The sequence below is a fragment of the Amphibalanus amphitrite genome, unplaced genomic scaffold, assembly GCF_019059575.1.
Source record: "Amphibalanus amphitrite isolate SeventyFive unplaced genomic scaffold, NRLGWU_Aamphi_draft 000173F_arrow, whole genome shotgun sequence".
Taxonomy (NCBI): domain Eukaryota; kingdom Metazoa; phylum Arthropoda; class Thecostraca; order Balanomorpha; family Balanidae; genus Amphibalanus; species Amphibalanus amphitrite.
The window spans coordinates 743,949-766,815 of NW_024881668.1; the positions used below are offsets into that span (position 1 = coordinate 743,949).

The 22,867-nt window shown below is 46.1% G+C and overlaps 1 protein-coding gene across 1 annotated transcript in view; it reads left to right on the forward strand.

Moving 5' to 3' along the window:
- The first annotated feature begins 15,785 nt into the window (after nt 1-15,785).
- LOC122383779 (probable histone-lysine N-methyltransferase PRDM7) overlaps nt 15,786-22,867 on the forward strand; it is a 32,815-nt gene continuing 25,733 nt past the window's right edge. Inside the window, exon 1 of the mRNA XM_043370535.1 lies at nt 15,786-16,168. Coding sequence (XP_043226470.1) covers nt 16,036-16,168 — 133 coding nt within the window. The 5' untranslated portion in view covers nt 15,786-16,035. The remainder of the gene's footprint in view (nt 16,169-22,867) is intronic.

The window sequence follows — 22,867 nt, forward strand, 5'->3', positions numbered from 1 at the left end:
AACTCACGACATCGCGTTCAGCTCACAGGTTACCCAACCTAAACGCTACGAGCACCTATAGCCCTGCGCAGCTTGCTCAGTGTTTCGGCTAGAGTTCGGCCAAAGTGTCTGACGTCTGTCAATGTCACGAGGCGAAGCCCCTAGATAAATGTCCGTCCCGGTAGCTCGGACGGCAGGGCGTTGGACTCCGTGTGGTGAGAGCGCACGTCCCGGTTGCAAAAGTCCGGGTTCGAAACGCGACGTGTGCTTGACGTTTTTGAGCTCCTGACGGGTATGGTTGTGGTTGGTGGCAGGCCGCTGCCAGGCGAAGTCAGTGAGGGGATCGGCCGTGCGCGGCTATGTGCGCACGTTAAACTTTGGACTCTGAATTCTGCCATAGACCAGGAATTGCTTGATCGGAGGGTAGAGGGTAGGGTTAACGCAACAAGCTCAGCTTAGCGGGGACTCTTTCCTCATGATTCCTTTCATTCAAAAGGTTCGGGCCAAATTTATATTGAAAGAGGGGGAGCCGAACCATGTTGGTTCGGGTTGAACCCGGAATTGGACCTGCAATTGGACACATGTCGGACACAGACACATGTCGGAATTGGACATGTGTCTTACACGCAATCATGGTCAGAGAAAACAGAGGCCAATTTCGGGTCAAATATTTTTATTAACTTATCTTATTGTTTTCTAGCTTACACGTATAATAACTTAAAGCTTTTTTTAATTGAGACTTTATGCACAAAAATGTGGCATTCGTCCGCTTTTCCTCATCTCCTCTCAGCGACTTGATTTGACCTTAAATCTTACCAGCAAAAAATAAATCACCTGCGTGATAATTATTTGCTCAAGGACGCTCTACGGAAGAAACGCCAGCCGGTCAAAAAATTGGCGAACGATACGATATTTCTAGTGCTTGAATTATATTCAATGAAAATTTCAGGAGACATAAATAATCTTAATCCTTCGGGCGCTCGGAGCATTCGCTAGCATTCCATTGCCAGCTGCATTACCAACATCATATCTGCATTACTTTGGGTTCATCATAGTTGACAGATGAACCGGCCACAGCAAACCCATGCCTCATTATCCTTTCCTCCAAGCAGCCAAGCTAACCGGCCGCCCCGGCCCGGCCCACCACCGCGATATGGAACAACACTGGAGTGCGCCATTTGCCCGCGGCAGTGCCCAACCGCGCCGGGGCTGTTTGACAGGTCACCCGCACCGTGACCTCGCCAACCGCCCCCCCCCCCCTCGCCCACCTCCCCATCGGGCCCAGCTCGGTACTGACCTCCCCTTGAATTTGACATGGACTCGACTGAGGCTCAACGCCATCTAGTAACGTCTGGAGATCCTTACTAGATCCACTGTACGCACAGGAGCTTTTATTGTGATCTTAGCACTTCCACTTTTGTTTTACATGTTTTAAATGTCTTTTACCCATATCGTGTCTTTTACCGGTTAAGTGTCCTCTGCCCATATTGTTGACGCGAGCACATGAAAAACCAGTGATTGTCTGGATGAGCTTTAAATATATTCTGATTCTGATTCTGACCCCACGACCTTCAAGTGTCCGTCGACAACCACGGAGACCTTTTTTGAGCCCTGCGTCACCCACACAAGCCAAAAACTGGAAGAGCAGAGAAGGAAGTTCATGACGAGCACCAAACAGAAACTGGACAAAAAATGAACACCTCTTCATGCCGATCGGCCGCACCGAACTCCTGGCGTTTTTCGCACTAAACGTCCTGAGAGGCACTTTTCCTCTGGAGTCGGCGTCCGAACTGTTCACCGGCTCATTCGCTCCAGCTCAGTTTCGAGCGACCATGAGTTTGCCGAGGTACGTGAAACTTCTATCAAGAGTGCGGTTCGACGACAGCGGCACCAGAGCCGACCGGCGCCCTGGGGACAAGTTCTGTCTAATGAGAGAGGTGTTTATGAAGTTTGACAGCAACCTTCGGAAACACAACAAGCCATCAGACTGTCTGACCATCGACGAGACACTCGTGTCATATCGGGGCAGATGCCCGTTCAAGGTCTACAGGGTGTCCCATAAGTTCGTTCTCACCTAAATTTTACGTTTATAGGCTCTCTTGCTTAAAGGCACGCTGAAATTGGTTCGTAACTGAGCTTACGTGGTTGCCATGGCTGGTAGCAATATGCTCCACAGTAACTAATTTCTGTAGACAAAATAGTTTTTGCTAGAGAGCCCGCTTCCTACAGAGACGGGTAACGCCGCAACATTAAGGTCTCCGATACGGGTACGTCTCGGTATTTAGTCAGCACGTGAACATTCTCGACGATTGAGGGTGATTGAGGCCTACCAGTCTGTAGCCAATGTCCATCGCTAACTGGACGCACAGTTAGCAAGTGACGCCGATGATTTGTCGGGAGTCAATCACTGCAAGTTTATTCTCTTTCCAGTCAGCCCTCAGGAGTGAGTCATGTGGCCAAAACTGTGTGGCGCCAAAGTGGCCATCAAAAAGGTCAAAGGGCTAGAAAGTTGGTAAGCAGACTTTTCAGGATGGATTACCAGCTGTCTAAGAGTATTCTTTCGGGGTACATAACTCAACGGTACTTAACCCTCGCCCTGGCAGGGCATTTTTCATAACACGGCCTGGCAGGGGGAGGGGTCGATGCGACCCCCCCCCCCCCTCGCGATTGGCTCCTATGGCACCTAGAAACACCAAATTTAGTAGGTAGGTGGGCCCCCTGGAGTTCTCGCCCCTGTGCAAATTTGGTTGCTCTAGGTCAATATTTAGGGGGGTTTTGGGGGGTATAAATGTAAAAATTTCGCTAAAAACGGGTCAAAAGTTTTTCGCTTATAACTTTTGATCTAATTAAGATAGAGCAAAAAGAAAAGCACCAGTGAACTCAGCACGTCAAGGCGCGTCGAATGATATACTTTTTAGCGTGCTTAAGTGTACTTAAAGTTTTTCTTAAATTTTAAGTAAACTTAAAATTATAAATTAAGTTCAAGTTAACCAAATTGCATCATATCGCATATCATTCGATTCGGCTGATCACCAGGAACACAATGATACCATTTTTTAAGCTCTAGCGTCATTATGTGCCAAGTTATTGGCAAAAACGTCATTTGACCTCAGTTGACCTCATTTGACCTGACCCATGGATAAGTACACCAAACAACGAAGCACCAAGTGACCTGCTGTTATTTACTATGGATTTAAAGCACAAAAGTGATAGAAAGAAGTAGATATCTCCAGTATTTTCGGAATTTAGTATTTTCCCATAGGCTTAACATTACGACGTAATGACCTCTAACTGACCTCAGGTCAGTGACCTCAAAAAACCCGAACTATATGTTATACAACTCGGTGAACTTAGCACATCCTGAAAGTTTGAAGGAAATCAGTCCAAAACTGTGAGTTGGACAGGTGCAAAAAGAAAATTGAAATTTGACCATGACCTTGTACCGGTTTTTCTAACCTGGTGACCTGACCCAAGGTCACCCGGACCTGAAATTTTCAGGTCATATGTAAAAAGGTTGCCCCATAGGCTGTGCCAAATTTGGCGGCGCTGCGCGCCGCCGTTTTTACGCTATCTTCGAAAAACCCTAGGAGGGGGGGGGGGGGTCGCATCGACCCCTCCCCCTGCCAGGGCGAGGGTTAAGCTTTGCTTACCGGAGGGCTCAAAACAGTCAAAAATGTCTTAAAATGGCCAAACATGAGTTTCGTTATACCTGAGGCTAAAAAACTAGAGGGCTGAGGACGTCAATCAGGTCATCTGGACTAACTAGTCCACGTTCGAGATGAAACACCCGTCCAAACCCGAAAACAACCCCATAAGGGCGAAGGAGGAGGCCTCCGTTCCGTCCCGTTATGTTCCTATGCAAAAGGACAGGGTCACTGTATTGTGGGGTTATAGGCGTCCAGACGCTGACCAGGTTCCGCTTGGTACTCCAGAAACAGTTTTGGGAAGCAGAATGCTTTCCCAAGAACATCTAGGAGGAGTTTCAGCCTTCAAGCTGAGCTCGAACCGCGAGTATGAACACATTTATAGAGGAGAAAATGGCATCCGGAAGGTCGTAGGCCCAGCTTCAGGCAAGACAGTGCATCAGTGCACAGGTCAAGCAAAGCTTAAAAGCAGTGCAAGGTGACTGCGACAGGCGTTTGTGGCAAGATCACATGCCAGGCAACTCATCGGATCAAAATTTCATAAAAATTCGTTGGTTATACTGAACTTGAGGCTCGTCGAAGCGAAGTGCTGTTCCAGCCTCGAGGAGCTCACGGCGCACGTCAATTCAGTCTGGGCTAACTTCAAGCCTGCTAAGCAGCCAAACCTGCCAGTTGGCATGCCGCAGCATGTATTCATGTGTTTGCCTATTAACTGGGGAGCACAATGAGGGGTCATAAATATATCAAAACGCAATGTACTCTGTTTCACATGCAAATATAATGTGAGAACGAACTTATGGGACACCCTGTATATGCCGACGAAGCCTGGAAAGTACGGCATGTTTGTGCGATCGGTGGCCGACGCCAGAAATAGATATATCTGGAAGCTGTGGCCCTACTCGGGGAAACCTCAGCCACCCGAGACGTCTCCTCCAGGTGTCGTAATGGAGTCTGTGCCGCATCCGGTGCACTATCTGGTCGAATAAGTGAAGAACACGGGGAAGAACATCACCATGGACAGGTAAGATGGCAAATTCAATAGTTACTAAATTATTCGACTTTTCGTAAAAATGTTTCATCAACAATGATTGTCAGAAAATGTAATATTTAGATAAATTTTGACACAAAACGTGCGATGAATATAACGGTATAAATGTGTCCGATCGTAAGCAAAACGCCCATGAAGTGTTGATATAGTTATGAAGGAAAATGACCAAAACAGTGTTATTGCATGAAGGATGTGCTTTATTGAAGATTTCTGACAGTTTTTGTTACTTTTGCTTACAGGTATTTCACGTCCATCCCCCTGGTCGAGGAGTTAAGAGACCAGAAGCGGCTGTCTTCTGTCGGCACACTGAACCGGAATAAGCGGCTCCTTCCCAAGGAGATGACGGACCCAACAGGTCGGGAGGCTGGAAGCAACAAGATAGCTTCCGGAACGGGGTGCAGCTGGCCTCCCACTGCCCCAAGCCGGGGAAGGTAATGCTGGTCGCCTACAACCCAGCACAAGATGCCAAAGGTCGACCAGATCAGCGGAAAGCCGGAAATTGTGCTATTCTTTAATAGCACAAAGGGGGAGTGGACGTATGTGACAATATCATCGCTCACTATACGTGTGGCGCAGCAGTCCGCCGCTGGCCCACGCGGATGCTGTTTTTTATGCTGTCTGTGGCGTGCCTGAACGCTCATCAGCTGTTCACCATGCGTCATCCGGACAGCGATGCCGCCGATACGCGGCGTGGTGGACGAGTGCGATTTGTGCGGGCGTTGGGTGACCAGATGATGGCGGAGCAGACGGAGCGCCGGGCCCTGCCCTGGAGCGCCCCCCCCCCCCCCCTGTTGTCGTGCGACAACAGCTGCTGTCCCTAGCAGAGGGCAAGAAAGCTGCGCTTATGATAACTCTTCTGCTCCTGCCAAAAGACAGCACTGTATGCCTCACCATGGACCTCTGGAGCAGCCGGACACTTGTCGCCTTCTTGGACATGACGGCCCACTTTGTGGCCCTGGAGCCAGAAACCAAACTGGGGGCGCACCTGCTGGTCTTCAAGTTAGCAATGTGCACTGTTTCTTATTTCACATTTCAAGTATGTAATTCAAAATGGTAATTATGTAAAAATGATGGGTGTTTCAATTAAAAGGTTGAAAGTTGAGGATTTGTGATACACATTTAATCTGCCTTTCATTCTTTCATAATTTCAAATTATAAATATATCATAAGGCCTTAGCTACCACTTTCAGGAAAGGTCAGTCCTACAAAACCTCTTTTAGCAGGTGTCTGTGTGTGGCCATTGACTTGTGCGCTGATGCTGAAGTTTGCAAAATGCAAAATGGCAGCTACTTACAGGTGCCATTTAGGGACAAACCTGACTGTGCAGCAGACTATCCACAAGAGTCAGAAGACTAATTCCGAAAGTGGCCCGCGCGGTAGTGGTCAACAGCCTCCCGGAAAGAATTAATGTAGCAGTCTCCAGCTCAAGTCCTGGCGCTTGGTGGTGCCTTTTCTCCTTCGCATATAGTGCTCTGCGATCCCCAGACGCCAACAACAAACGTAACTGCTCCTTAACAACACTCATTAAGCGACAGGTCACCGACGGAGCGTTGGTAACGCGGACCGTTGAAATGCAAGAGAGAGGTAGCCTTGGCCAACACTCTCTCAAGAATACGGCGCAAGCAGAAATCAAGCGCATCCTTCCGAGGATGATAAAATCGCCCGTCGGGTGTACGCGAAGTGCGCAGACGGCGACGTGGGAGCTGCACTCAGGATACCCACATCTAGCGAGTCCTTAGTGCAGCCCTCCGAAGAGGTCGTCAGTTTGCTACGCCTCAAACACACGAAGACATGCCACCGCCGCCATCTGCTACAGAGGCACCGCTGATGACTGTAACGGAGAGCCAGGTCCGGCAGTCAGTTCTCTCCATGCCGACGGGATCAGCTGCGGGTCTGGACGGCATCAGGCCCCTTCACTTGCCGCAGCTAATCTCAGCAGAGGCGGGCGAGGCCGGTCAGCGCATGCTAACTTCACTTACCGCACTCACCAACCTGGTGTTGGCTGGTCAGTTACCAGCATGTGAGCGGGACGCCCTCTACAGTGCATCTCTGTGCGCCTTCCGGAAGAAAGACGGAGGCCTGCGTCCGATCGCCGTCGGCAGTGTCTACCGCCGCCTACCAGCACGCATCGCCGCCCGCCTTGCAGCTGACCTGCCGGGTCCGGAACTGAGACCCGCTCAACTCGGTGTCGGCACGCCACTCAGCTGTGAGGCCGCGGTACACGCAACAAGAAACTATACAAAAAGTTCACCAGATCAAACAGAAGCAACACGAGTGCTCCTCAAGGTAGACGTCAAAAACGCGTCTAATACTGTGAGACGTGACGCCGTGCTTCGATGTCTGAACGACTGCTGCCCGGAGGTATATGCGATGGCCCATCAGGCGTATAGCACGCCCACTCCACTTATCTACGCTGGTCACAAAACCATGTCCTCAACGGGTGTCCAGCAAAGTGACCCGCTGGGCCCGCTCGCATTCGCGCTGACAGTCAACACGTGCGCACGCAGCCTCCAATCACCATTGAACATATGGTGCCTTGACGATGCAACGACTGCAGGCCCAGTTGCTGACGTCATCTCTGTTGGGTTGTGGATATGCGCCACATACTTCTGATCCGCGCAATGTTGCGATTGTTTAGTTTAGTGATGAGCCGTATTGTTGTTTGAACAGCTATGGCGTGGATCAACCATGATTTATCTACGTTTGTTCAGAGACTGAGTTGGTGGAGCGCCATTAGTTATTATTATTTCATAGTTCGATCCAAGTGCACGTGTAGCATGATGACCGGAGTTCAGTGGTTGGTTGGACGCCTTTGGTTGGACAGTCCCTCACCACCAAGGTCCTCCTGTCCGTAATGGCCGCCGCCATGCGTTCTTGTGTTGTTGTCGTGTTGCACTGAAGAGAGAAAACTTCTGGTGTTTAATGATGTCACAAATAAATGAGGTATTTGTCCAACGATACACGCCAACAAATGGGATTAATTAGCTCACCACTGGCTTAGCGCTTCATGATAGCTCACTCCTGCTTCATATAGCTCAAACCAAGATACCTAAAAGAAACAGGTAGGTCGGGTGTTTTGAGTAAAGCCCTGGTGACGTCACGGACATTTCTTATATGGAGAATTTCGCCTTTAAGGAAAATATTCTACAAACGAAAATTTGTATTTTATAAGCAAAAAATACAGTCTTTCAATTTCAATATGAAACTTATATAACTTAATTACAAAACTTGAAATCCTTTGAGTGTTTGTCCCAACCCCCTGCTATACCCTTGGTCACGTGACTAAAATGATAAACTTTGCGTTTTACAATGTTATGACTTAAACAGAAGTAATAAATATTAAAAGTGTACCGTAAGGTGGGGCTATTTGAGACAGTGGGGCTATTTGAGACAGTATTTAAAATTGCTATAAAATAAAAACCACTTAAAATTTATGCTTAATTTTTTGCTCAGGCGATTTTCTGATCGATTCCACACCTCTCTGTGCAAAAATATCACACAAAAATCAAACGATCTTCATTTTATAGCGATCTTAAATACTGTCTCAAATAGCCCCACTGTCTCAAATAGCCCCACTTTACGGTACTATTTATGATGTTTTAGGCAGAAATCGTGTAAATATATCCTTAAATTATATATAATCTGTTGAAAAGAAGTCACATGATGTTACCAGATTGTGCTCGGACAGCATCTTCTTGAACTTCGATTTCGAGTACTTTGTACCTCCATAGAGGCCTAATAACGGACGTTTTCAGTTATAAAATGAAGCGCTGTATCTAATAAGGGCAAAATGTAATCATTTGTTGCCCTTCAGGCTGGGCTATCCAGGTATGAACTTTGGCCAGTTTGTGTGTAAAGCCTATGGTGAAGGGAAAACTTCACGCCCAGCTGACGTCACAGACCTCGGCTACCAAATCGTGTCCGGTGGGGGTCGGCTCAAACTAGCTCATCTCTAATAGTCTCCAATTTGCTCACCCTGAGCTCCCAGCTCCGAATTAGCTCACCACTGGCTCATAACTAAATAAATCTAACCACTGGCTCATAGCTCCACAAAGTTTTTAGCCGTAATTTAGCTCACCATTGGCTGATAGCTCCACAATAGTTCACATGATGGCTTTCTAACCTAGACCGTCGGATTCATGATTTCCACTTCCTACCTCCAAACTCAGTCTAACCGCATCAGTCACCCAGGCACAACATTAGTTATTGTGTGCAGACACTGTATGAAAATAGATGTTTATGGTCACCAATCTGTGTTGGTGCGCGTATGAAAACTCTCACCAAATTGACCCCAACTTCGGTGTGTTTTACCCGATCCCCGGACCTAAGTGGTAGATGAGCTGATCTCGTCAGCCGCGCCGGTGGCATTTTCCGGCGCACTTCCCGCGCCACCACCGCCTCCGGCGTTGTCGGCGCGGTGATGGGAGTAGCATCAGACTCGCCACCACCGCCGAGCGCCGGACGTCTCTTCACATCCCCCTCGTCCTTTGCTAGTGTGTCACTGATCGGCCTTTTCAGGGCTGAGCCTGAACAACCCACCGTGGCAGGCTCCGACTCCGCATCCTCCGCCAAAGTGTGCACCGTCGGTCTGGCTGAAGTCTCCACTGCAGCAGCCGATGTTGAAGATGGTGCTCCTGATGATGCCGCAGAGCGAGTCCCCCGTCCGGGAGGTGTTGGAGGACATGAGTCAGCGTGTGGAGGCGTGACGGCCGTCTCTGGAGTGTCCGAGGAGTGTTTTAGATGGTCGTCGGCGGTCACATACTGCAGACAGAGAGAAGGGGCGGGGTGTTATTGTCCCGACGTGCCCTGATGTGTCCAGAGATGGTGCGCTTCCGAGAGATTATGTGCTCTGATGATGAAGCTACATGCTATAGTTCGTTTTTTTTTTCTAAGTTTGACCCCCACTGTAAACATCTTTTTGAACACGGCACGAGAATTGCTAGCTGAACTACTGAGAAAACTGATTGGCGCACATTGATTTCACAGACGATCAACCTGAGGCCTGTTTCACTAAAAACTTGCGATTGCAAGTGTTTGAACTTTACAATTCATAAGTATTTTTGCAAACTATGTAATCGGATTTCACTAAACTTCATCACCAGCGGCACCTCCGATAAAAAGAGTTGGTAAATAAACTTGTAAACAGTAAAATTGTTTTTAATCAAGAACTATAACATGTTACAGATATTGCTTCTTTTAATCAAACTATGTCTAGTATTCATTTCGGAAATTGCAGGAATAAATCAAAAATAATGATGCTGTTTCTGAATGGTATAAATGAAAATTCACAATATCTTCTTATTGAAAGAAAATAAAACGTAAAACTTTTGACAGCAGAAGACTGTTGAATGCAATTATGGCGCGAGAATGACAAAACATGACGATATTTATTTATTGCTCGTAGCTGGACCGTAGGGAATGTGCTAAGTGAAAAAGAGCATATAATGACTCAGCATATCATATTTGTTTTAAATAATTGATTGCTTTTCATCATTGCACAAAAAGTAATAAAATTCCAAACGTAAGGGCCACTGGAATTTCGGGTTTGTAAGTACAACGTTTTCTTTCAAGTTTTTGGTCTTCGTGAAACAGAAAGTTTGCGATTTCGATGTTTCTTACAAACTTTTTTCTTGTAAAAAAGTTGGTAAATTTTAAACTCAAAATTCATGCCCGAAGGTTTCGTGAAATCCAAATTTCAAATGTTGGTAATTATTTGTTTTAAACTCAAGTTTTTTCTTTGTAATTACACACTTTATTTGTTAGTGAAACAGGCCTCTGATCAAAATTAGTTCTACCTGGCTCCTATGGCGCACAATGATTTCACAGACGATCAACCTGATCAAAATTAGTTCTACCTGACTCCTATTTCTCAGACTCATAGCTCGTATTTGGCCTTATTTATGACCCCACAGGGATAGAAGACTTGTCAGGAATTATTACTGAACTAATTAAGAAATCGCACGGCGTATAACATAACGATCCATCATCGGAGTTCAAACCTTATTTTGAATACATCATTCATATCCTCCATACAATGTGCGCTGACCAGTTTTCTCAGTAAGTCAGCTAGCAATTCGCGTGCTGCGTTCAAAAATATGTTTACAGTGAGGGTCAAACTTATAAAAAAAAAATACGAACTATAATAAAACGAAAATATTGTTAGGAATCCTATAAACATATGGAATGCGAAAAGATTTATTTCCGTTTTCCAACATAAAAGTCCCGAACACAAACACATTTAACGCAACTCAGGAGTTGAAAGTGAGCATTCGATTTGAATGATAGCATTGAACAACGCTGATTCTTTAAACTTGAATAAAAACTGTCGCAATACGAAACAAATCGTACAACACAGCATCCTGTGGTTAGAATCGAACCCACTCACTCGCAGTAACTCACCTCATCGTCGCTGCCGCGCTCCGAGTCCAGCGAGTCTCTGTCACTGTCCGAGTCGTCAGGATCGACCAGCACCTCCACTCCGGGGAAAATGTACCGGGACGGCGGCTGGTGAAGATAGGTGCCCTCTGTTGAAGAGAAAAGGCGTCCTCATTGTCAATTATACAATGAGCCAAAGGCTATTACTTCCTTATTTTTTAATCATAATGGGGCTCCACACAATTTTCAAAGAAACCCTCAATATCATTCAAAATAAAAGGCGTCCATCAGGAAAACACGTAGCGAGGAAATCACGTACCACCATGTTACACGCCCACACACATACAAATTAAAAGATGTTGATAGTGGGAGCCAATGACACCTGCACTCAATGCGGTGAATTTATTTCTGAAGGGACGAACCAAGAGCACGGGGGAGCGAGCCGTTAATCAAAGCCTTCCACACGCCCGTGCCTCGACCGCCGGCCGCTGACCCCGCCCCGGGCCACGCGGCAGGGGCGGTGCCAGGCACGCCCCACCGGGAGGCGCCATGGGCGGCGCCAGGCGCCCGACTACGGGCAGTTGAAGACGCCCTTAAAGGTAGTGTGCCAGCTTTCTTGGACCGTATGGAGTTAATGGCCCAGATAAGGAGAACCGGATTTTTAGAACTTATCCATACCTTCAAAACTCATGGAAACGTCTTAAATTCTTCAAATTTTGAGTACCCCAGTGCGAAATTCGCCCCGACGGGTTGTCGGTCGTACCCCAACCACATTTCACACCACTATGAACAATAAATGCACACACTGAAATCGCTATTACCGATATGCTCATCCAATCAAGTTTCGATAAACCCGTTCATCATCAGCTCCTGCGGTTTCGAACACGCCTGTTAGGTGGTGCGGTAGACCACGCCCAAAGCCAGGGCCCCGGTAAAGTGAGGTAGCCCGGAGTCAGGGCAGCGTGCGCTGACCCAAGCCGGAGCCGCGCGTCCTCCCGGTGTCATGTGATAGCCCGGGGCTGCCCGCGGGGATGCGGTAGACCGCGCCCAAAGCTGCGGCCCCGGCTTGGGTCAGCGCACGCTGCCCCGACTCGGCTACCTCACGTTACCGGGGCCCTGGCTTTGGGCGCGGCTTCTGCTCATACTTTGTGGTGCGGTGGTGGTGCGTCGGGCTGCGCGCTCTGACTTCGGCCAAGAAAAATGCGTCAGCTGATCATTGTCATTTCTGCCACTTGCGTGTGGTGAAATGGGGTCATAACTTATAAGACGGCTTTTTCATATCAATTATTTTACATAAAATATTTCAAACCATAAATAATGTTCGACAGCCAAATAAAAGAAACAATACCAATACGGGCTTACAGTTTAAGGCTCGACATTGTGTTGTCTACGATTAGACAGCTGATAACTCATTCCCGTACGTCGTATGGTCGTAACACTATAATGACCTTTGCTTATTGTCACAAGTGCGCCGCATTCGCGATTGTTGCCCGACGCCTGTTTGCAGGTGAGCCCACTACAGTTGTTATACATATCTAAAAACCGATAAACTTTTAGGCGAAAAAGGCACTATTCCAGGCCCATTTTTGATTTTTTTTGCGATATTAGGTAAAAACAGAAGCTTCTTATCCTAGGAAAAATAAAATGGGAAATCTTTCAAAGGTGGCACACTACCTTTAACGCCATTAATCTGATAAATCACTCTCGCAAATCACACGTCAATTAAAACGGTTCACTCGAAACACAAACACCAGTAGCATTACGAACGAAAGCTATCAAATATCCACATTGCTGGGAATTCAAACATTCTAAAGTCTCTCGATTTCAATCGCGATGGTAAAATCTTAGCACAGCGACACAGAACAAAACTACTCAAATCCAGGACCATGGTGTGGTATTTCAGTTGATTGCAAATAAACTGCTTTTTCTACCAACACTAACAAGCCGGCCATCTATCTATCTAGACCGGTGGCGAGCTACGCCCTAATCCAAAATCACCTTTAAAAATTCCGCTCCTCTCGGGATTCGAACCCGCACTCACCGGGTAGTCTGGCAGCGACGCTCTCCTTCAGTTTCCTCTGCCAGCAGTGCCGGAGGGCGTCAGTGTCGTTCTCGTTGGTCGGGTCGGCCGGCGGTGAGGACGGCGTAGATGGCGCGGGGCGAGAGGGTAGTTCAGTGAGCTCCCTCAGAGGCGGAGAGAAGGACTCTCCTCCGTCATCGGTAAGGAGCCCGGAGCATTAGCCGCCGAGCCTGAGAGGGAAGGGGAATGAGGTCAGTGTTTTTACGGCTATAGGTACTACTTGATTATCATTATGGGTGAGCACTGAGCTGCAGGTACAAGACCACTACCTGCAAGAACATAGGCAGCCACCCAGAGAAGCATGAAATGACCCTTATTGGCTTGCAGACCCCGCCACTCTCGGCCCGCCTGACCGCCCAAGGAAGGAACGTTCGGCTCTCGTTCTACTAAACAAGTGTAATATTTGTTATTTTGACGTCCCAAATCACTATTTAAGTTATTCACTGTGCCTGTGAAGAAAATGCATTCCTCTGCTAGATTTAAAGCATGTTTTTTACTCTTTAAAGCAAAACTACAATTGCATTTGTTTGTTTGCTGGGGGTTAGGGGCACGCCGACTGCAAGGTAAACTACAATTACACTTCAAAGTTCAAAGCCTTTTAGGGATTTTGTCAGTATTATACCTAAATGCCACTGCTATCATATTCGAATGACAATAATCATTACATTCAAAGTTTTCAAGTCAATTGTCAGTGTCATCAGCCCCATATGACTCTCCAGGACTCTAGTAGGTTAACTGCCCCATCACCCACCTTTAGCAGTTCCCTGAAGTACAGACTGCAGGCAGACAGCATCATCCTGTGGGCCCAGACACGCTGTCCCTCACAGCAGAGCGTGACGTCCAGCAGCTCCCCTCCGGAGCAGAGCTGGTCAAACACAGACGTGACGCTGTCCTGGAACCAGTCTCATTTGAGGCAGAACTTCTGAGAGTCCATCCTGGAGGGCTGAAGATCAGGGGCAAGACAGCAATTGGTTAGTTCATGAGAGGTGATTTGTTCCATTCTGGTTTGTTCAGTTTGGTTCTGATTTGGTTCCTTGTGTGATCCTGGTATCCACTCTCAACCAATTCAAGACCAGACCGGACAATTACTGAAACCGAATCAGATACTCTATCCTAATTCCTAGATTAGCTTCCACGAGAGTCCTCAGTTCAGGAGCTCGATGCGGTAAATGTCAAGTTTAAGTCCTAAGAAGATTTCATTGATAAATTTTTCATATTTTTACATTATTTGACATCCTGAATCCAAAAATGATCCTCATATGTCTCGCAAATAAAAGGAAAAAACATAATCAAACCTGACCTAACCTTACCTACTTACCTATAACCTACCAACCTACAACCTACAAACCTACCCTAACCTAACCTAACCTACAAACCTACCTACCTACAACCTAAAACCTACAAACCTACAACCTAACCTAACCTAAAACCTAAAATTTTTGCTGTTTCATATTCGTATCAACAGCGTCACAAGTGTAGTTAGGACCTAAACTTGACATACCCTCGATGCCATAGGGACCCTACAGGCCTGAGGCCAATGGCCATGGTGGCCATCAAAATTCCTGTACCTACTGGTAAGGTACCTGAAGTAAGAAGTAAAGCAAAAAAAAAACGGTTTTTATATACTAATACCGTGATCTGGGTGTGCTTCTATTTTTATGTAAAAACTAAAAAGCAAAACAACTGAGCTAGCATAGGTACCAGAGGGGTGTTCACGGGCACCGCAAACTGCTGAGTGCGGTGTGTGCGTTGTGGGCCGCAGGCGTGGGGGTAGGGGATGGCTTGGGGGATGGGTAGGTGGTTCTGACGTCACGGCTGCGTGCGGTGGACAGTCCGCTGTGGCAGGTCCCGACCGGCCAGGAGCGGTGACGGAAGGCCGACATAGGGACACAGTGGGCGGAGCTTGGAGGCTGTGTACGGTCCGACCGCACACAGGAGCCCGTGAACAGCCCTCAGATATATATGACGCAACCGCGACATTTGCAGCGCAATTTGACGGATGCTCCATGGGTTACCTTTGAATTTTAGCTGGTAAAAATTAACATACGGCTCGGAAATACGAACTGAGAAATAAAAAGACTCTTGCCATTCACAACAATCATCGAGAAACACCCACTACGTCTACACCCACATACAATCCACCAACACGCGCGCGGAAAACCACTCAAAACGCTCAAAACTCACGTGAACGTTCAAAACGCGTTGTTAATGTTATCATCAACTTGGCATCAACCTAGCGTGAAATTTGCGTAAAATGCACATTGAATTTGTCGAACATAAATGACGTCATTGAAGACTATGCAAGGTTTCTTTTATGATTTGATGCCATTTGATGCATAATTCAAGTCAATAAGCAGCCAATAAATAAGGGAAACCATATTAAAGTACATATGCCCTTTTAGAAATTGCAAAAGTTGTAATAGCATGTGCAATTTTGTCGTAAAACTTTTGATAACTTGATTCATGGCAAATTTACAATCTTTCTTGTGATATTCCTGCTGAATTTTTTCATCCTTATTTTAATTTTTACTACATCATCTTGACAAAATTACAGGATAATAAAGAAAATAGTAACTTAATGGAAGAGAAAGGATATCTTGCCTCAATAGATATTTGATTTATTTCTATGAAACCTTGAATGTATCTTCCGGTCCCAAGCAGAAGATGAATTGGAATGTAAAGGTAAACAGCAACAAACAAGAAGCAGGAAGTGGCAGGAAATGGAAATATACCTACCTATGGCTTTGGGCAGGAAGCCAAGAAGAGGCTTTTGAAACATAGGGTATAATTAAATTAGATCGCTTGGATCTATATTGGAAAGCAACAGATTGATATTTAAGCTCCTATAATATCGCGATTGTGTTGTTTTTGCCCTTGCTTGCTGCTGCGACCGTTGATTATATCGTAAGATGGAAGCCGAAGATGGGAAGTTTAGACACATACGACAGTTTTTTGCCGAGGACGCCTGGGAAGCCCTAAGTGATCTCGAGAAGCAAGTTTATTGTAACATGAAGTCCAACTATGACAAGTTGTCTGAACTCGGTGAGTCAGAGCTACCCATTTTTTATGTTTTTATATGTTTAACCCTCGCCCGTATTGGTGTTTTTCCAGCCGCGAACGTATAAGGGGGGACGGACCCCCCCCTTACCGTTTCGCCCCTGATTGAGCTAGAGCTTCGCGGAAAAAACGAGCGTGCTGCCCGTGACGAGAGGAAGCCGATGATACCTAATTTTAAAGGGACCCTCCCACCTTCAAAAAAGTTTATGAATTGGCATGAAAGTGATGTCGCTCGGTTCAGAAAGAGCGAAAACGAATATCTACCAAATTTCACCGAAAAATATTCACCGGTTTTCAAGATATTAGACTTTTACTTTTGTTTACTTTTTGGGATCTCCGCTGTTTCTAGCGACTTTGGGCCTGTTCCAGCGCCTCCAGAAACCTCCAGAAAGCTCCAGAAAGCTCTAGAATCCTCCAGAGAGCGTTCCAGCGCCTCCAGAAAGCTCCAGAAAGCTCTCGCCAAAGCTCCAGAAACCTCCAGTAGCCTCCAGAGAGTTGAGAGGTCCAAATTTCTCTGGAGGCTCTGGTCTACAATTATGGTGCACATGTGACAATCACGAATGTAAACAAAGGACATTTGACTGATTATTTTACAACTTGAATGTAAAGAAAATTACATTGCTATAATTTTATTTATCTTTTTAACTAAAATTGAAAACAAATTTTGCGTTTCAAGAGAGAATAATCGTCATTCTTTTGGTATCTATGACGCCAATCTCCAGAAATCTCCAGATTGCGTTCCAGCGCCTCCAGTAAAACCTCTGGTAGAGCTTCCAGTCAAGAATTTCTTCTGGAGGCGCTGGAACAGGCCCTTTATTTTAGAAGTGCGGCGTTTGCGGCAGATGTTGCGCGCAAATAGCATATACCACCGCGTGCTACAAAACGTTTTAGTCAAACATTTAAAAATCGTTAGATATCTGCGCTGACGTCACACATTCAGAGGGGTATTCCTAAGCATTAGCCCCTCTGAATCAAAATGCTGCAATTTTGAAATTCAATATTTCCGATTTAAGGCATTTCTCGATGTTGTGAGTGCCGAAACCGGTAATTGTGAGCCAGGGACCCCATTTTGGCTATCTCAACTCAAATCTAATGTTAAAGGGACCCTCCCACCTTCAAAAAAGTTTATGAATTGACATGAAAGTGATGTCGCTCGGTTCAGAAAGAGCGAAAACGAATATCTACCAAATTTCACCGGAAAATATTCACCGGTTTTCAAGATATTAGACTTTTACTTTTGTTTACTTTTTTGGGATCTCCGCTGTTTCTAGCGACTTTATTTTAGAAGTGCGGCGTTTGCGGCAGACGTTGCGCGCAAATAGCATATACCACCGCGTGCTACAAAACGTTTTAGTCAAACATTTAAAAATCGTTAGATATTTGCGCTGACGTCACACATTCAGAGGGGTATTCCTAAGCATTAGCCCCTCTGAATCAAAATGCTGCAATTTTGAAATTCAATATTTCCGATTTAAGGCATTTCTCGATGTTGTGAGTGCCGAAACCGGTAATTGTGAGCCAGGGACCCCATTTTGGCTATCTCAACTCAAATCTAATGTTAAGGTGGGAGGGTCCCTTTAAGGTGGGATGGTCCCTTTAAGGTCCTACTATGCATTTCAGACCCCATGAGACCCTGTTTTTCGGCGATAATTTATTTAATATTTATCCAATTGACTTCAAATTTTCGCAAAGCACATTTCAGCTCAAGCGCCAATTTTCGCTAATATGGTCTCTTAACAAAATGTCAATTGTTAGGGTACTTGTCGTTGCCTCGTAATGTTAAAATCAGCTCCGTAAATCCGTCAGTGGAGTAGAGGCTATCCGTACGTAGGCGTGACGTCACAGGCACGTGACCATTAAGCTCCGCCCTCCCGGCGGACGGAGCGGTGACCTTGGCCGGTCAGTCGGATGCGTGGAGCCGACGAGGCAGTAGCCGCCGCACCCAAGGCCGTATGCCGGACCGGGGCGGCTCGCATTGGACGTGGCTGCCTTGCGGTTGCCGTTGCAGTAATAACGATACAGCAGAAACTAGCGCTCGTTATAAGCGCACTAGCCTTCGGTATTGCATTTATCGCAAATAAACCTGCACCCTGTCAATCAATAAAGATAGGTATATCTACTTTAATACTAAGTCCATGGCTAGTGATGCATTTTTGCTTGATTGAACGACATCAAAAAAGGCCGTTGATGTCAATTGACTGTGAACTGATGCAAGACGTCGGTCAGCCTACGTCAAATTTGCAAGACATGGTAAACAGTTACACCGTAGCATTTAAGAAGTGTGGTTAAAATGTGAAATATATTATGCTTATGCGTATGCCTGAGATGGATTCATGTGATTGAACACCTTCAGAACTAGCCCATTTTATAATTGGCTAGATTGAGGTCACCGGACTGACTTGACCCCAGGCTTTCGTGTTGAACTGCAAATAATTAAGATACCTGTAAGCAAGTACCCTACTGCCTCACTATTGGAGAGCTTGAAAAGTTAAGTTTAACTTAAGTTTCACAAAAAGACGCGATTTCTTTACTAGCCTATGCGCCTGTTTCCCTTATTCTGATGTCACGTTTCTACCATGCGCAGTTCAGTTCAGTTCAGTTCAGTTCATTGTATTTTTTCCATATGTAAACAAGAACAACGAACAAAACAATAGAGGATTGGCGCAAAAGCAAAAAGCTTAAATCAAAGGCGCCTCTCCAATTAAGTTAAACAAAGAACACATGACCAAACCAAAGTATCAGAAAGCGTCGACCCCGCCCGAAACCCGCCGAGCCAAAAAAGCAGACAGTACCCGGCCCCAGGCGACGGACGACTCCAATCGGGCCAGCTTGCGTCATAGTGTCATGTTTTGTGTTTTGTAATGTAGTGTAGTGTTATGTAAGCAGTGTGTTGCATTAATATCAATGGTACTTAAATGCACTAACTAAACAGTTATGTTGTATTGGTAAACCGATTTGTCTCTACAATAAATGTCTGAAGGTGATGGGTGATTTGTGTGCCTTGATGCTTGTTTAAGTCTTTTGCAAAGAGAAGGGTATCAAGTTTTAATTTTGCAGTAAATCGCACATCACATTTCTGCTCCCTTCTCAACGCTTCCCGAATAACGAATGCAGCTCGTGGAGCGATGTCTGAGGCAATCGTAAGTGCTCGCGACTAATAATCCTACTCTGTTTTTTTTTTCTGCATAGGGTATAACAGCGTCTTCAGAAACAGCAATTGACGCAGCCAACCATATCGATATTTTCGAGTAGTGCAGTCTGCAGAGGCTTCGCATGATGTCATAGGTGACAGAATAGTGGCACGACCTGACCATGAGGTAGGCGCCAGAATGTGCATTCATTCAGATATTCAGATAGTGCATGACTCAGCTCTCTATTTAATGTTGGTTCTGGGGAGGTTAACCCACGAGCCGCTGGGGGGGGGGGGGCATAAAGTTGCCCCCCCCTTTACGTTTTGTAAAATATCTCCGAAACCTGATGAGGTACAAACGTGAAACTTGGCATAGCGTTAAATGAATACCTAGGCAATGTATGAGGAAAGTTTGGTGGTTGTAGCACCTAAGATGACGTCACAGTGACGTCATAAAGTTTTGTCGTTTTCCGATATGGACCGTCTCTGATGACGCTGAGCATGAAACTCAACTGTAAATGAGCTAGACAGCACCTGCTGTCATCCTAAAACATGTAACTACACTTCCATCTAGTTTCTGACCAATAATCGACCCTTTATATTCGGTCCCATATATCTGATGTATCGTGAGGAATATGAGAGTCGCAAATCTATAATTTCACTTATGACGTCACTGTGACGTCATTTCAAATGGGATCGACACCAAATTTGGACACAACCTCGGCTAGGTATTCAGGAAGATGTGTGCAAAGTTTCGCTTCTCTATCTCTTCGCGTTGCGACGATATCGTCGCAGAAGTAAAGGGAGGGGGGCAACTATATGCTCCCCCCCCCCCCCAGCGGCCGGCGGGTGGCGCGGAGGCCCAGCCGCGGCCGCCGGGTTAAGATCCTCATTTTGATTATTCTTCATATTCTGAGCTGGATCGGTGTTGATATACCAAAAAGAGAGAAGCGGTTACCAACTCCCCTAAATGAAGAGCAAGCTTTCGCTCAGGCACTTCCTGTCGATTCCATGTATGTTTCCAGTGCACGGCCCCCGTGCGACCTCTCCGCGGTGCTGCCGCCGACTGAGCCTGCATAGACCCAGCGCGGTCACGGCCAGTGGGCGGAGCTTAGTTGGGCCCGGCGCAACGTGATTGGCCAGCGCTCCCATCCAATCCGCTGCGGTAGCGAACGAGCCTCTATCCGGGTGCAAAATCTAATTAGCATTACGAGCCAATGACAAGTGCTCTAAATATTGACATTTTGTCTAAGAGACCATATTGATGAAAATTGGCGCTTGAGCTGAAATGTCTAATGTCAAAATTTCAAGCCAATTGGACAAAAACTGAAGAAATTATCGCCGAAAAACAGGGTCTCATGGGGTCTGAAATACATAGTAGGTCATTGGTTGACCTTGCAGGTCAGGTCAATGACCCAAAAGTCGGGAAAATCGGGACCTGTTAGAACGTCGTAAAGTGTGGCTGTTATGGGGTTCTTCGGGGTGCTGATCACGAATATCATGTTAGTTTTGATCACAGATGATGTCTTCATGCATTTAGTCCAGGTCGGGTCAGGTCAGGTCAGGTCAACCAGTAGGGGTCCTGCCGGGTATTCCTAGTAGGTGTCAACCGCCTCTGACAGCTTCGTAACATGTTACGAAGGCACCAAAACTACTTCATAAATGTTCATATGGTTGCTAAATTCGAATTCAGCTCCAAAAACTGGCCTAGAAACATGTAAAACTCGAATAAGTGAACGGAGGTCATCGAAGGTCAATGACCTGACCTGACCTTCAGGTGACCTTGTCACCCACCCTTATGCATGGGGGCAACATCATATCACATGTTTGAACGCTTGAAACCACGAAAAGACTGCAAGCGCGCGGCTAATGCGAGCCGACATACGCCGAATCGGGATCCGGCCAAACATGGTCTTGAAAAGTAGGTCACAGGTCAAAGGTCATTGGGGTCAGGGTCATTAAATTTTCAGGGTAGGTGTAAAATTGATTAACGCGAGGGTACTGAAAGTTTCGTCGCGATCGGCCGCTTTTTACGCGAGTTATTAGTTAGTTAATAGTTATTACATGGATTACCTACTACCTACTTATATATATATATATATATATATATATATATATATATATATATATATATATATATATATATATATATATAGATACTTATATCTATATATAGTATCTACTTCATCCATGGTTATTATGCTATGGCCCGGCGAAAAAAGTGGGGGCGTTTAACGCCCCCTTCCCCCCCCCCCCCAGCAACTCGCGGGTTAATAGGGCTATCGAATGCGCTTTTCTGCGGCGCTTAAGCTCTATTGGTTCCCGAGTTATGCGTTGGCTTCCTGGAAATTGTCGACATTCGACCTGAAAATCGGCGAAATTTTGCCTTCAATGACCTCTGGTGACCTGACATTTGACCTGACCAAAAAAGTGACCGAAGTGATTTCGTCATTATCTTTGGCGCTCTTTCGAACGCCGCTTTTCGCGTATCGCTACGTGGCCCAGGAGCCGAGTTAGAGGGGGGGGGGGTGTTCAACCCCCCCCCCCCAGCAGGGCCTGGTTTCATAAAGCGAGTCCGTAACTTACGCCGGTTTTTGGTCTTGTATTGCAAGTGCATGTGAAGCGATGACGATAATTTGAATCGTTGAGTTTATTTATCTTGCAAGCAAGAACAGAAGGGAAAAGGGGAAATAAATTTATCACTTCACATGCACTTGCAACACAAGCCCAAAAACCGGCGTAAGTTACGGACTCGCTTTATGAAACGAGGCCCAGGGCGTGGAAATCCAGGACCCCCAGCCGGGCCCGGGTTAATGAAGGCTGCGTATGCTGTATACGCGCAGCCTTAACCCTATTAGTGGCAGGCTCCTGGCTACCCCTATTAGTGGCAGGGGGGGGGGGCTGTTTACGACCCCCCTTGATATCTCGAGATCTAACGGGCCGATTTTCAAAATTCAAACGGCATTCGATTTCGCTCAACGTGATCTACATTTCTAAAAAAATAAAAATTAAGAAAATGTCAATAGGGGGGTAGAGGGGGGTAAAAACGGGCAAATTGCAGATACATTTTAGACTGTTTATCACGGCCAGTTTTTGAACCAATCTTAACGCAACTTTTGCTGATCGATAGAGAATGAACCAGGAATTCACATGGATCCTAAAAATATGCATTTTCAAAAATCATAGGCGGATACAGATCATTGAGATTGGGGGTACACAAAAAGTATAGTAAATAAGGTTTTTGTTGGTACTGTTTCTGGAAAGGGTGGTAATGTTCTTGTTATGTTACAATTTTCTTATGAGAGAACGACTACGATTGTATTGGTCATGCATAGGCGGTGTCAGGGCACCTATGTTGGGAGGTAAAACATAGCCCCCTTTTTGGACGCCTGGATCCGCCTATTATAGCAAAAACGTGTCAAAAGAGGATGCACAATAACTTTGTGTATGTTATCACATGATACCTTTCATTCACTGTTCGTAAAACTGGTGCATACAGTGATAATACATCAGCATCGTGATCTTCGCCCAAATGACTCGCTTCACAAATAGGA